Here is a 15,789-nt window from a genome sequence, read left to right as displayed (position 1 = left end):
CTATTGGCTAATCTGACCGTCCGTTTCTTTATTCTTTCGCTACAAACTCAAAGTAGGTGTCTTACTAAATCTTTTTATAACTGTTCATCACATTTATGATCACTCTGGGTCGAATAATTCCATAACGTTTTATAACTTTTATTACAATTGTTGAAATGTGACACTATGATCCACGCTGCTGCCCATGTTCACTTGTGAAACATTATGCAACACCTCTCATCTGTTACATTATGCAAGAGCAGTCTGAGTGGGGCATGCTTTGAATAAGAAACAAGTGAATACAAAAAGAAAACCATTGCAATCGTTTGTAAAATTGCCTATATAAAGTCACTTTTCCTAATACATTGATCATATGCAAGGAATGGGGATTTATTTTTGAAATCAAAATTAATATTGCCAACTGTGATATTACAGTAGCCACTGACCAGTAGGCTATATTTCACATCAGCCTTAACAGTCCAGTTACAAGTAGAAGACTCTGAGTAAAAGTTGAGTACTGGGTTTATTGTCATACATACAGTATATTGTCCATACAATCTCAGCACTTTTAGTGGAATAAAAATATTAAGCCTGAATATACTATAGAAATGCAATATCAGATATAAAGATTAAGTAAATCAACTTACAAAATGTCTGCACATTCAGCCATTTGGCTTTGTGCAGGCAATAATAGACTTGAGCCATGCTCTTTGCAGGTCTAAGGCACTGGTATAACAAGCTAACAAACCCAATTACTCTCAACATCCACCATGCACACTGAACATGCATCCAGTTACTGGAGCACTACTGAGCAGATACTGAGGCTATTTCTGTTAGTGATGAAACAACAGGTATAGTGTAGTTGCTGGGTCCAGAGTATAGCACTACTCTGAGGATTATTCAGACTCTTCATACAGACTTTGGCGTTAGTTACAGTCCCACCTAAATGCCTGAGGGATTACAGACATGATAGATGAAGTAACATTTAAATTAAGAGCACCAGTGGGATGAATATGAACACAACCCAGGAACAGGGTGAAGCCAATAATATACTGTAAGTGTCAGCAAACATTACATAAACAGACAAATACAATTTAAGAATGTGATAAAATACATGATAGAAAGCAAGAGAAAAGTAAGAAGTGCATTTATCAAGTAATGTCGTACTGTGACACTTCTGTGGCCTCACTATGACTCTGCCCTCTGCGGTGGCTCCATAAAGTAACCTGCCAGTGCAGGAACCCCCCCATCTCTACCTGCTCAAACAGTGACGTCCATATTCACAAACAGTGACAACTTGACTTTTCACTAATAAATGAAAAAAAAAACACCTGTAAAAAGCCCTTACAACAGGGACACAGTACAACAATCAAATGAGTGACAGTACTGAACACAGAATTAAAAAAAACATTCCACATAGATGTATTGTATTTAACATAGCAGTCAACAATGCATGGCCCCAAAGTCAGTCAAGTATGTAAAGGGGTGATACTGGGCGCCCTCTTCTCTGTAGTCTTATTTAGGCATCCTTTGTGCTGGACTTCATCTTTTCCATTGTTTCCTATGAGGAACCATAGTTTAATTTGAAGAAAATAGCACATACCAGTAATATCTTTTACAATACTAATTTTTTTGTATAATAAGGGTTGGTGATATTGCCAGTAGAATAGGTTTAATAGGAACCTGATGCTTGTTGAGCTCAGCCACACGGAGGTTCCATTCTTCCTCAGTCATCTCAGCACCAGTATCTGATGTGTCAGCCATTGCTGCTGTCTTGTCTGGCAACACAATAGAATTACACAGGTTTTATAAGCAGATTCATATCAAAGATAGTTTAAGAAAATAAAGACTGGTAGTTACCTGTGCATGTCATAGCAGTGCAGACCCAGTTTCCACATGCACAAACACAGCGGTTACACTCCACCTGAGTCTCTGCTCCATCCTCATATGTCTCGTCCTCCAGAGCACACTCTACACAGAAGAAATGGGGACAAAGAATGACTCAGCAATTTTACATCAGCTGTAGAAGCAACCCTTAAGTACACATAACTGTTACTGTATTTGATATTCATTCATTCACTCATGCAAGTAATAACTCTTGCCAATCATGTGGCTTGGTGTAGCCAAATTCATGACATGTACTGGATATTCCAGTTAAAGTGGAGAGAGCTTCATAGACACTGCTTCTCTGAAGTTAATGTTATTTTTGGCTGCATCCAGAGTGCCCGTTTCCTCTGAACTTTAGCCTACTTTCATCCAACTCAGAAAATCAAACACTGGGGTAGGCCTATATTGCATATATTTTTCTTTCCTTTATTACATAGTATTTAGTACGTTTAATAGTTTGTAGTATTTAGGAAAATGAATATACACATATGAAACACATGTTTCCATCTAGTTATGGTATAGAATGGAAGTTTCTTTTTAAACTCACTTTTTTCTGGTGGGTTAAATCCAGGTTTCAGGCAGTTGAGGAACTCATCAAAGCTGAGTTTCCAGTCTGCATTTTCATCAGAGAGCTCAATGAGGGCATCCACACACAGGCTCCTGAAAGTACATACAAGGTCGAGAATATATAACTTATTCTGAATGAGTTTAGGATAACTGGCCCATAGTGAGATGCAGCACTCCTGACCTCAGCAGCTTGTTGCTCTCCTGGTCAGCATATGACTGCATCTCTACCACAGACTCATTGTGCTGGATAAATTTGAGCAGCTCAGAGGAATCCATCTGGGCATCACCATTATCATAGGACTGTAGAGAAAAATACATGAAAAGGACATAATATGATCTGAACTCATGCAACAGCCATAGTTTTCTGTTTGTTGTTACTTCAACAGTATGTTGGGTAAGTCAGTGAAGTACACAGTGTGATGTAGGGTCACTGGGGGCTGGAGAGTGTGCCCACCTTGAAGTATTTGAGCAGGATGTCAGAAAAGTTGGAGCCTTTGACAAACCATCCATCTGGAACAACCTCGGTCTGAAGCCACTGGATGATCCGACCTCTCAGTTCATTGCGGTCAGCAGCAAAGCACACCACTGTGAGCGTAGATATACATTTATATATTTATACCTTTATATATTTATACCTTACACACCACACACACACACACACACACACAAAGTATATATATATATATATATATATATATATATATATATATATATATATATATATATATATATATATATATATATATATATATATATATATATATATATATATATATATATATATATATATATATATATATATATATATATATATATATATATATATATATATATATATATATATATATATATATATATATATATATATATATATATATATATATATGCATTTATATATGCATTTTTATGACCACTGTGGCTTTTGAGAGAAGGTCAAAAGTTACAGAACACATAGGCCTACTATATTATTATTACATTATATATGTATATATACACAAGGTTTGAACAGAGCATACAGACCTGGACTAGCAGCTGCCTTGTCTGTCTTCTTCTCTGAGGGCAGAAAAACACCAATAAATTAATTTCAAGTCAAATGTAAAATATTTTGTGCTGGTCACATTGACTCTTTGACCTGTAATGTCATGCCAAGTTTACTTTAGATAAGGTTTAGATGTATCAAATGATAAACCAAAAACAATGTCAAATTTATTCAGTGACATAGACAGCTGTAAAACAATAAATCTTTGAACTTGTTTACCCAACGAGGTCAGGTCATCTGACTATAAGCTTGATCAGAGATCACATACTAAATATCTTATCAGCCTGCTGGGGAAGTGCCACTTGTGGAATATAAAAGATGTGTTACCTCTTCAAAGTGCAAAGTCAACAAGTCTAGCGGGCACTCTTATTCTAATGCTTTTTTGTGGCCGTAGAACAAAGTAAAACTAACAATTATTTGGTATACTGTGTGCTTATACCCTGACAGTGTCCATCATAAGCCACTTGGATCTTCAAACCAGTGAGACAGGCGTCTCTGTGCAGCTCACAGTGGTTTCTGTAGGTTTTCCCATTACTGCCACACACTGACCTCTTGTGGGGCTTGCAGCTCTACAACAGTAAACACACAAATATCATCGGGAATACATGAAATGGACGACATATTAGAGCCAGTAAAGCCTGTTCGGTCTTACCTCGATACACAGGCAGCTGGGCTCCCCCTTTTCATTTACGGCACATTCCCTGCCTGCTCCACAGAACACATTAGCACACACTTTGCTCTTACTCTGCAGCTCCTGTACAAAAAACAAACAATAGTTGGCAAGGAATGGGGAATAGGGTTAGACATGGACTTGGTTCAGTCAAAGCACTGCATTTGGTTTTATTAAAGCTCCATTATATGTTTGAGGTAATCTCCTCTAGATGGTGCTACACCTCTTCTTCAACAGCAGATCTCAGCAGGCCTGGCTTACTTCAGAAAGATTCTCCAATGTGCAAACATTTTTAATAATATAAATTACTTTTAGCTTTTTTCCTCTTGTTGTTTAAGCAGTTTGACATATGCTCCAGATAAAGCAATTTAAAAGTAATGACATGTATCCCTATACATGTTACCCAGTGCATGCTTTCAGGAAGCTTATACTATTCTCACCGAGCACACAAAGGTTTTTACTGAGCTGGAGGAAATGCCTGGTATAAAATGCTGGAAGCAGACATGTGAAAACAGCTGGTGACTTCAGCACAGAGTTCTCTTTGTGCGAATACAAATGCCATGTTTGGACAAACAGTGAGCAGCCAGAGACAAACTCTGTAATTTTACAATAAGACAGAAACACAAACAACAAATATCAATGCAAAACGCTACAACAAGGTATAAAAACATTTGTTTTAAAGTTCATATGGACAGATTTTAAAAGGTCTGTTGTCAATGAAGGTGTGTGAGACTATGGTCATGAAGAATGATGAAGAACAGTTGATTGCCCAAAGAGTTTTCGCCAAGAGAGTTTTCGCCAGAAGATTTTTCGCCAGAAGACTTTTCGACAGAAGACTTTTCTTGAACTCCAGACCAATCAAAAGACGCCAAGCGGAGCCAGCTCTCTGGCCATTCTTACCTCCTCCTCCCCTGTGTGTGCAAAGGGTGTTCCCACATCTGGGGTGTGAGTGAGCCATGTTTTCCTTTGGGTCCATTCCCATGCTTAGTGAAATCTTTTCTCTCTTCTCCCTCCCTGTCTAAGCTGCTATTTCCTGAGAGAGCCAGACGGAGGGCCGGCCCTGGCTCTGAGTGCACGTGAGCAGACCCCGGAGCAGGAATCTGGGTTTAAATCAAATAGGATTCTTGTGACTAGAGCACAGCTTACTAATGAAAGCACCAGAGTTGTGTGGAAAACTAGGGGGGATGTTTTTGACCCAGGGCAAAAGAGAGAAATGTATTGAAAAGTTATTTGATTCATTTCCATACATGATTTAAGACCGGACCTGTACTCCAAAGCTGTGGTCATGCAATAGCTTCAAAGTGGTCCATGTGGCCTTGAGCAGGTGGGAAACATGGTGTGTTAAATTGTTGGAAACGGTGCAAACCTGTGATGGGAACATGAATAATGGATAGCAGTTTCCCCTTATTGCTGTGTCCAGTGCTTACAAAAAATCAGCATCCCTGACATTTGCTTAATGAAAACACAGGCAGAAGTTTGTTGCTATGGTAAAACCATGTTCCAGCTCATGTTGTGGCAGATCACATCTGTGTCAATCAAAAAGAAAGCAGGAGGTGCGATATGATCACAGAGGATGTGTTGTGGTCTATAACACACACGTGCACAGTGTGGTTAATAAAGGGGCAAAATATAAACTGACCAAACAAGAGCCAAATACAAAATTAAACCTGGTTTATGGACCCTACTCTGCGGTTTGTTACAAGTACCTTTTCTTATAATACATGTTGATTTCTGTGATAATATTTTTACATACCATAACAGACAGTTTAGAAAATTATTGGTTATAATGCTTATGTGCATGTGTTGTGACCTAACATACCGAAAAAGTCAATATCAGCATAAACAATAACAGTGGGTGCTGTGGGTGTCCTACTTTAATTACATATATTTTTCATCACTGCCAATAAATCCAACCTTATTTTTCAGCAATGCCATTTAAAACCAATCTAAAAAGCTGGAGCCATGATAAGTGGAAGATGATTCATAACAGTTCTAGTCAAACTCATTATGAAAACAGCTGCCACCAGCATATTTCAGCTTGTATATAAACACATTTTAATCTAATTTATCATCATTTGGGGGGAGTTTAAGTATTTTGAGCTTTTAAGAAGATTAAAAGATTCCAGAGATATATCCTCCCTGTACATCGACTTCTATCAGTGAGATGACTTTCAAGTCTCTACTTTCATTTCTTATCAGCTGTAATTCATGTCTTGTCAGATTCCCAGTGCAGTGAAAATACATATGTGCAACGTATGATATAAGCAAAAACAAACAAACAAACAAAACAAAAAAAGCAAAACAAATATAAAACTTAAATGGTCTTTTTTCTGTTCTGTTTCATGGTAGTAGTAGTAGTAGTAGGCTATATGAAAGTATTAGCTTTTGAAAAGACGTGGCCATAGCTTTCGAACGATCAAGTTTGGTATGGACCTGTATTCAGTTTGGTGGTAGCAAAATATTTTCTTAGTTTGTTCCTATTGTTACAAGTTAGTTAGACTGTTAACTGGTTGCACTTTTTGTTACTACAATCCATAACTTGAGATATCTCTATGAAAGCATTGAAAGAGTGGGGCAATGCACATATTTTTACACTGTATTCCAAACATTAAGCTTATAATTACAACACTTTTACATAGCGATTATTGCAAGAGAGGGTGTGTTGGATATACTGCATATACAGAACCAAGCCAAACTGCCCTGTAATTGAGGACACTGGGCCATTAGCTTTCTCTCCATGTCTGCATGACTTTACTACACACTGTACACAGTCGTGGTGGCGCTTCATTGACCTGTAGCAGCCTGATCAATGCACTGGACATACTGAGTGGAGCTAATCCCACCATGTTCCTGCCTGCATTAGCATAAAAACCATTGATCTACAGTAAAGGGACCTATGCAGAAGATATTGGATGTGGGCCTGTATAATGTGATAAACGAAATATTATGGATTTAATTTAAGCCAGTTTATTTCTGTTTTATTGAGGTTTAAATATATTTGCCCTTCAGAACGTGGCATGGTCAAGGCTTTAAGATGGCGATATCCGCAGTATGTGTAAGGGAACTGAGCTGTGCCACATTTAAAAGGTGAAGAATGGTTCAGTGCGTCTCTGACAATGAAATGTGATCACTGATGAGCTTCATAAATTTGGTTATTATGGGATGGGCGTGGGGCTGCATTGCACTAAATGGGATCTGGTAAAATGGCGGTACAGTGTAGAGAGGAAAAACATCTAGTGCTTTGTTAAGAGGATGTCAGCTGTATGTTTTCATTAATAATATATTGTGGTATTTTGCAGCTTTAATTATTAAAACAAGACATTTGTGTCTAGTACGGGAGACAGACAGATAGGTTACTTGCTGGAATTTGTCCACAATGTTAAATGAAAATAAAATAAATCTTTTCTGAAGGCGGGTAATGTTATCTGAATAAGGGCTTTGACTTCTGCCTGTAACAACAAACAAGAGCACGGTCCATAAGAAAAATGCAGGTATTCAGAAATATGTACTTTATGATTTAGCCTTCATAGATGTTATAATGTTATAATGTAAAAAAAGGGTTTGGAGTCGATGGTACTAAAAAAGCTGGCAAATTATATAGTAATTAATTTAACTTAGTGTTTAGCCTATCAGCCACATCTCGTGCAAACTGTAAAATAACATGTAAAAGTAAAAAGAATGTGAAGAATGTACAGATGAGTGAAGTTCCAGAGTTAGGGGTACATTCCAGCGCTGTGTCCAGTCTCAGAGTCCACAGAGTTCATCTTGAGCCAAACTCTAGTATTTAGGTCAGAGGAGGTGTCCTTGTTTTCCAGCTCTTGTACTGGGCGTACTTCGCCTCCTGTAGCCTCACAGTCCACAGCTGGGCTCTGCTCACACAGACCCCTCCAACCGGGCCTAACCCGCAGAGACTGAGAGCGCAGCCTACTACACACTTTTCCTCTCGCTTAACTGGAACTATGAACCACTTTCCTCCTTTGAGGAATTCTCCAAGCTCGCTGTAAAATTCACCACACAAGGGAGAAAGATCACAGAGAATGGCCTTCCCATCTCTGCTGTAGCATTTCCCTCAATAATTCATACATGTACATTCTCTAATCTCGAGGCAGTTCTTCCTTTGAATTGATCCAAAGAAAATCGGCTTCATTTCTGCTTAAGTGAGCTAAGCTCAGGAGAACAGTGATGTAGGATCTATACTCAGAAACCACATCATGCTTTTCGTTTTTTATAGATTTTTGCAGCAAAGCCCTGACAGTGGAACAGCCAGGACGCTTCCTTGTGATATTAAGGCCAGAGAAAGCTAAGACTACGATGGAAAGATGTGTTGTTTGCTAAAGTGGTGCGGGTGGTCTCGGGAGCACTCTAAAAACACAGGATCTGAGAGAAGACCTGTAGAAACAAAGAGAGCCTGCTAATAAGCGCTCTGCACAGATCGGCCGCTTATTCAGAGAGAAAGGAATGCACCAGTGTACGATGATGTCAGCGCAGGCGGCCCCACATCCCCGTTATACTGCCCTAATGTAACAGCTACACCCTGAAAGGAGAGAAAAGAAGACCCAGGCTCTTTCAATGTCAACCATTTTAGGCAGCATATTTTGTCTAAACTACATACCATACATAAAATCTGTCCAAGCAGAGATTCATTATGTTGAAACCATTGCATTAAACAAGTGATGCAATCCAAATGTTTTACAAACGCACTCAAGCAGATGACCTAAATGTTTTAAACTAGGCCAAGTACTTCATCAAATCAAAAACATTGGAACTGCTATTTAAGAAGGCAATTCACTTGAGGAGCCCTTAAGAAATCCAGACGAAGTGTGGTAAAAACAAGAAAAGGGACGATAAACAAATAAAGCAGCACAATGGTGGAAAGGGTTTGAGAAAAGTAGGAAATAAGTCACGGTTTGGGCAGGGACACATCTGTGAGCAGTTAAAACGTCACTGCGAACATAAAACCCTATAAACACAGACAGCAGCAGCCTGGCCCCTCCCCTGCTGTTCAGTGTCCCCCTTGTCCCCTCCGAGTGACACTTATCAAGACGTCAGCTGTCCCACAATGCATTCCTCACCTTCTTCTTTGCCACATTGATTAAAAATATGCTGTTTTAGCTAAGAACTATAAGTGAAATTTACAGCGACACTAAGAAAAAGGCTCAATGTTTGATTTTGATACTACAAAGATAATGAATGTGACTAAATGAGACATTGTCAACACTAAATAATAGTACTTTCTTCTTGTTACCATGATCAACATTATTCTGAAACTGCTTAGGAAAGGTCAAGTTTTGTCCTCTTGGGTGATTTTTTTAGTGTCAATACTTGTTCAAAGTATCTAGTTTTGATAAAGTTACAAGTAGGGAGAGACTTTCCTTTGTTTATTTACTTTTCATTTTTCTCAGCTCATTGTTTCTAGAGCAAACATGAATTCTCTGTCCACTGCTGTACAAATGGAGCTTGAATTGGGCCAAACTGCTACTCTAAAAGTCATAGACAAATGCAGGATGAGTTATTTGTGCAGTCAGTGGTCTAACATTGAAGCTGTACTTAATTTCACATCTAGTAGCATTGAAACATCTGTTTTATCACCACACAGAATTTAAACAGACCCCTCACTAACCTTGCATTGGTTGATTAGACTTTCAATGCAGATGTCAAGTAAAAATACCCCTATTGAGTATGGAACAATACATCAAACGCTGCCAGTTTCTATAAAAATACCCTTAGTCTACATCATGAGCGAAAAGTAGCCACAGACTGTAGCCAGGTCTGCAGTGTTGACAGAGTTTGGGACTTGGTGGGTGTTGTTGCTTTATTGAATTATAAATATAACTTGACATATGGATGTGGGAAACAAATAGTATGTTACTGATGTTTAGGAGCAATAGGAAGATTGACAATAGTGGAAAGGTCTTGCATTAGGCATTCAGAATTTTTCAACTATAGAGTATAATCATGATTTTTCAGGTCACAATACACATAAAAACGTGATAATGAAAAAGAAGTAATTTCAGTTCAAGCTATAGCCTACTTTAAAAACAATCCTAGATGTAAAGTGTAAGTATCTGTTAACATTCATAAAGCTGGCCTTCACTATTGTAAGTATGTTTTTTTATGAGGATACTGGTTTAAATCTCAAAAAATTAAGTTTGTTATTATACAGGCAAGGCAAGGAAAATGTCTTCGTATGGCACAACTTCTACACAAAGTAATTAAAGGTGCTTTACAGAATATGAAAGATATTAAAATTGTAATCTATACAATGTAGACGCAGCTGTGCTCTTTCTGAGTTGAAGAGGCGTTCAAGTAAAGCAGTTACAAAACAAGAGCTTTCTTCCCAAACTTTGAGCGCGCATTTCCCTGCGTTGCACAGTAATTATCCCTGACAAGGCCTTATGTGAGTAGGCGCCCCTTGTCATTTGTGCACGAAGCCTTTGAGAGCAGTGTCATTAGCGATAAGGCACCGTTTGGGCTGGTAAGCTAAATGAGGACTCCTTTTAAGCTGGGCCAAGAGTGAGCGAGAGAGAACATTGCACAGGGACATGAAACGCTGCCCAAGCCGCCTGCAGCCAGAGTCTTACCTCTGCACCCATCTCTCCCTGACTGTAATTGCACGGCTACCTCTCCATCCTCCTCCATGACGCCGGGATGTTGAGCCACAGTAATTAGACCAGGCTGGTACAGACAGAGGACACAGCGGCCTCTCATGTTCTCTCCACCTGGGTAGATATTTTTAGCCAACCTTGAATCACACAGAACGGGCATCGACATGGCAACATACTGGAACGACTGGGAGGACGAGCCTCAATCATGTCCTCGAACAACTTGGACTGAACCATTAAAAGACAAATTACTTAAAGGAAAAAGTGGATCATATTTGCTATACATACCCTAAACACAGGCCACAGTCTTTCCCACAGGTTTATACTGATTAAGTCACTTACATTTTTGGAGCAGGCTATAAATATCACTTATTGCCTGATTACAGATTCAATATAGTTACTTCTAAATATTTATGACAGTACTACTATATTAATATTAATACTATGATGGCCAATAATAATAATCATAATCATAATAATCACAAAAATTGTCTGGGTATAGCCATAAGCACATTGCGCCTATGGCTATACTGAAAAAATGAACTTGTCATAGACAAATGAAATTCGGGTGGTGGATCAGTCATGTTATTGTAGACAAAAAAATATATTATACGGTTGCTAGGCAACCAACAGGAAGTCGCCCATAACTGATTGATCATGTGGCCTTTAACAAACTCGTCCTAGGTTTTTTGACCTATCAACACCAGATTCATTCTACCATCTAAATAAGTGCGGCATTAAAAGTTGTTAGAAGCTTTTCCAAATACTGAATGTTGTTTCCATGCCAACGGCACAAATTTTGGGTCATTTTTTGCAACTCGCCATCAAACGCCGACTAGTGTTAATTTGCACATACTTTGGCCGATTTCACTCAAACTGTAATTGTTGGCGGACACCCCGGCCCAGAACAGACTGATATAAGAAAATAAAAAAATAGGTGCAGTAGTAATAACATTTTTGTACACATACAAAATTGGGTATAGAGATATCCGTGGCATGGTCTTGATCAAAAAATTCAAAGTCGTTTTGCCACAGTAATAAGCCTCGACATTGGGAAGTCCCTTGAAAAACTTTGACATATACAAACCAAATTTGGCATCCTGGCAATAGAAACACCATGCCCCCTCACAAACTGTAAGTCCGTCCTCTTGGATTAATCATGTGACATGTCACAATGCAATCCTATGGAGACATGAAATTCTGCCACAATTTCATTTATTACATTTTAAAAAACAAGCACAACCTAAAATGTGGGCAAATTTTTTAAAAGGTGCATTCAGGCCCCTATTATTAAAAGATATTCTCTCCTGTAAAATTTTCTTGAATTAGCAAGGAGTTCTCTGATTAGCTGCTTCAGAATCAGCCCAGAGACAGCGTGCTTTACATGCCTGTGTAAATCATGATTTAGTTTGTCAGACTTACATTTATCACATACCCTACAAACCCAAACACTCAAACAAAGAGGCTGTGATCTGACAGCTTATCTTCAAACACAACAATTTCAAACAACTGCTAACTGCTCTCCGTAAAGCAAAATTTAAACACTGATATCCTTGTGTGCATTGTCAAAGCTTTATACATTATGCAAATGAACATGTATCATTTCATGTATTTTATTGTTCTCATTTTGCATTTTTGCATCATGTTGCTTTACCCTAAATAACCGCTTCATATTTTCAGCAATCCATGGCTTCGACTTCTTGGGCAATGTTTGTTATTAGTTACTAACAAAATCTCGACCTCATTCCTTCCAGATACAGTCATCGAATTCATCTGGTAGAAATTACATTTTTTTTAAGACAGACAAAACATATAACAATGCTTTCTTTATAGTCACATCCTGCTGCAATAAAATAAACACTTTACGTTCATTCTAATAACACAATCCCCACTTATTAACACACACTAGACTGATCACATCCAGGGCCCTTTGCTTTAACTTGTTGACCTCATCTTGGTATGCCAGTTCAGGCCCTTCCCATGGACAGCCAACAGGCCGTATATTATCAGGGTAATTACCTGAGAGAATAGCTGCTTTTTCTAATGCGTCCCCATTAACTTAGACTCCAGACTCTGCATCATGCTCATCATGCATCATGTCTTTATCTAACATAATTGCCGAACAGATCACTGCAGTGTGAATGCCATAAAGATACAATGCCTTTGTTTTTACAGTCAACCAAAGGTGGTGTCCCTGGTGGTGGGTTAGTATGGAGCAATGCTCAAGTGGTCCTCTGGCTGTAATGATAAGACAACAAATAGTGTTGTGATCCACTTTTGTTTTGCAAGAACTTAGGGGCGGGCAATATGACAAAAAAATCACGATTTTCTTGGAGGCAGATTATGACTTTAATTCATGTTAAAGTTAGTATATTTATATTGCCTTGAAGAGGAAACAACTAAGGAGGTGTGTCTTTGTTTGAGCATAGAGCTGCATTCAAGATATGCATTTAAAATTTGTGAATCCTGATATGTTTGTTGTCACAGTGATGAGAATCTGTATCACCATATTGCCTGAACTGCATCCTCTAATTAGACTTCAGCTAATGTAAAAAAATGAGGTTGCTCCAGCTAGTGAAGCAGTGGGCAGAGATGACATAGGACCAGGTGTTCAACAGCTGTGTCTGCTGAGGTTAAGGACCTCAGCCACCACCTGGTGCCTCAGTGGTTACCAAATGTGCACCAAGCAGTTGGCCAAACAAATGATGGTCCCTTCCAAGAAAAGACAAACTCATCAAAATGTACAAACACTGAAATGGGAACTTTATCCAGGCCTCACTCAATCTGACTGACGTCTATTGGTGCAGAGGGGTATTAATAGAAAAACAGATGTCCAGCCTGCATCTAACTGAAAACGAGGTTAGCAGAGAGGCCAAAATGAAGTCTAATTTAAGAGCAAACAGTGTTGTGTTTGCTCAGAGGACACCCACTTAGCCCCACGCTGTGACAGGTCTGAGGTGAGTCTTCTCACAGCTCCACAGAACACTGCCCACCCCCTGAGTACACAGGCAAACATGCACCATGACTGACCACACCAAACACATTACAGCAGATGCAAAGTGCCAGAGCAAAACCAAAACATCCTTCAGTTTGATGATGAGAGTCTAAAAGCTCCAAGGACATGAGACGCAGTGCCTTTGTGACCTCTACTACAGCTGTCAGTGTGTAAACTAGCCTTTCGCAGTGAGGGAAACAAAAGACCTTCAATAGATTGTTTATCCAATCTGATAAAATCTTCAGTGGTGAAGTTAAAAATATATAAACTGCATGTTTTAGTAGGGGTCAAGATTAATAAGTACAAATAACAAAGGAAATTCAAACCCACACGTATAGTAGCCTATAGGTGGAAAAGAAAAAGAAAATCCCCTGCTGAACAACAGGTTATTGAGCTAAATAAAAAAATTAAAAAAATAGCACTGATTAATACATTTACCCAACTTAGATCAACAGTGAAAGAAAAAGTGACCTGTTTGTTATCAACTTTAACAACTAGGCTATAACTGTATGTTAATTGTAATAAGTCCACAGTTTGAAACTTACCTCCGCGTTGGTGAGAGCTATGGAGAGCAGAAAGAGCACGGCCACACTTCGCAACATCTGGATGGAAAAGAGAAAGTACCGATGTCGCCGAGGGAGAAAAACAGATCAAAATAGTCAAATATGAGGCTCTTGCTGATGAAGACCAGGAATATAGAATAGTTACCTTTATGCTTTGGCTCGGAGGAGGAAGGGGCTGCAGAGGATGTTTGTCGACACAAAGCTTCGGCCGAGGAGCAGGGGGTCGGTGATTTCAAGAAATTTGAGGAGCGCGGAGGAATTCGTGGCCGTCACTCCGCCACGCGCCCTCCTCTCTCTGCGCGACGCGTCCAATCAGAACGCGCCATTGGCTCTCGAGTCCTCTGAGGTCATTCACAAGAGCGAGGAGGAGGGACCGGGCAGAGGGGTCTGTGGATGTGCGCTGCTGCTGGGGATGCGCGACCCCTTCTGACTATTAAAAATAGCGTTCGCACAGGCGTATAGTAAGTTGCACTCTGACACAATTAAGCAAAACATGTTGACGTTTACCCTAGTGTCCAAGACTAAACCATCTCAGTAATCCCAAACATCATTTAAATTCAAGCATCGTGCAAATAAAAACAAATCATGCAGTATTCAAAATGGAGAACAGAGGCAATAGCTCCTCTGAAGTCTGTCTGTGCTCTGCTCTGGGCTTTCTGAGGCATCTCATATGGGATTTACAAACATCCATCAATGTATCAAAGGTTCATAGTTTAAACTCATGTAGTGGGCTACTGGTGCAGTGCACACCACACATGCACTAAAAATATGAACAAAAGTGATATTTCTCAATAGGCGAGTCATTTCACTCCACTGTTTAACAAGAAATGTACATGGAGATTGAAATGAGAATCACATGCCAAACAAAACTCTATCACAGGAAATGTCAAAGCATTTGGCTTATGTACAGCAATTCTCTTAATAATATTCTGACTCTCTCTGTAACATGTCATTGGCTACATTTTAATAAGTTTATACGAAAAAGACATCACCTAGTAGGTTAAATTAAATTCACAAATCACAAATCTCTATTGTCTCACTGGCAGCAGGTGAATATGGACCAGTGGATTCACTCCGCAACAGATCAGTGTGTGGATGCAAAACAAATTCCTCCAGCTAAGCTCAGACAAGATTGAAGTCATAGTCTTTGACCCACAGAAACAAAGAGAACGTGTTAGCAATCACCTCCATGACTCAGACTTGAACTTTAACAGCCATATCAAATCAATAACATGCAACTTTTTACCATCTAAAAAACTTTGCAAAAATCGAAGGTATACTCTCTAAACCAGACTTAGAGAGACTTATCCACAGTGTTGGGCATCTTACTTCAAAAATGTAATTAGTTATAGTTACAAGTTACTTCTACCAAAAAGTAACTGAGTTAGTAACTCAGTTACTTTTTGGGAGAAGTAACTAGTTACTAGGCAAAGTAACCGTTACTTATTATGTTAAAACAATAAAAACACAACATGTGAACCTTTAAC

General features: G+C 39.0%; 1 protein-coding gene across 1 annotated transcript; it reads right to left on the bottom strand.

The window, feature by feature from the left end:
- Positions 1-483: 483 nt before the first annotated feature.
- On the bottom strand, positions 484-14,593 carry fstl1b (follistatin-like 1b). Its single transcript, XM_033986815.2, has 11 exons — positions 14,448-14,593; positions 14,285-14,341; positions 4,125-4,226; positions 3,912-4,041; positions 3,454-3,486; positions 2,888-3,018; positions 2,615-2,733; positions 2,414-2,526; positions 1,840-1,950; positions 1,663-1,757; positions 484-1,540 (listed from the first exon to the last, which is right to left on the bottom strand). The coding sequence occupies exons 2-11, from the start codon at positions 14,339-14,341 to the stop codon at positions 1,499-1,501; spliced, it is 933 nt and encodes a 310-aa protein (XP_033842706.1). The 5' UTR covers positions 14,448-14,593; the 3' UTR covers positions 484-1,498.
- Positions 14,594-15,789: the final 1,196 nt, after the last annotated feature.

Source organism: Periophthalmus magnuspinnatus, chromosome 21 (assembly GCF_009829125.3).
Source record: "Periophthalmus magnuspinnatus isolate fPerMag1 chromosome 21, fPerMag1.2.pri, whole genome shotgun sequence".
NCBI lineage: Eukaryota > Metazoa > Chordata > Actinopteri > Gobiiformes > Gobiidae > Periophthalmus > Periophthalmus magnuspinnatus.
The sequence above is the reverse complement of the archived record's forward strand: the minus strand, read 5'-3'. Positions and strand labels throughout refer to the sequence as shown.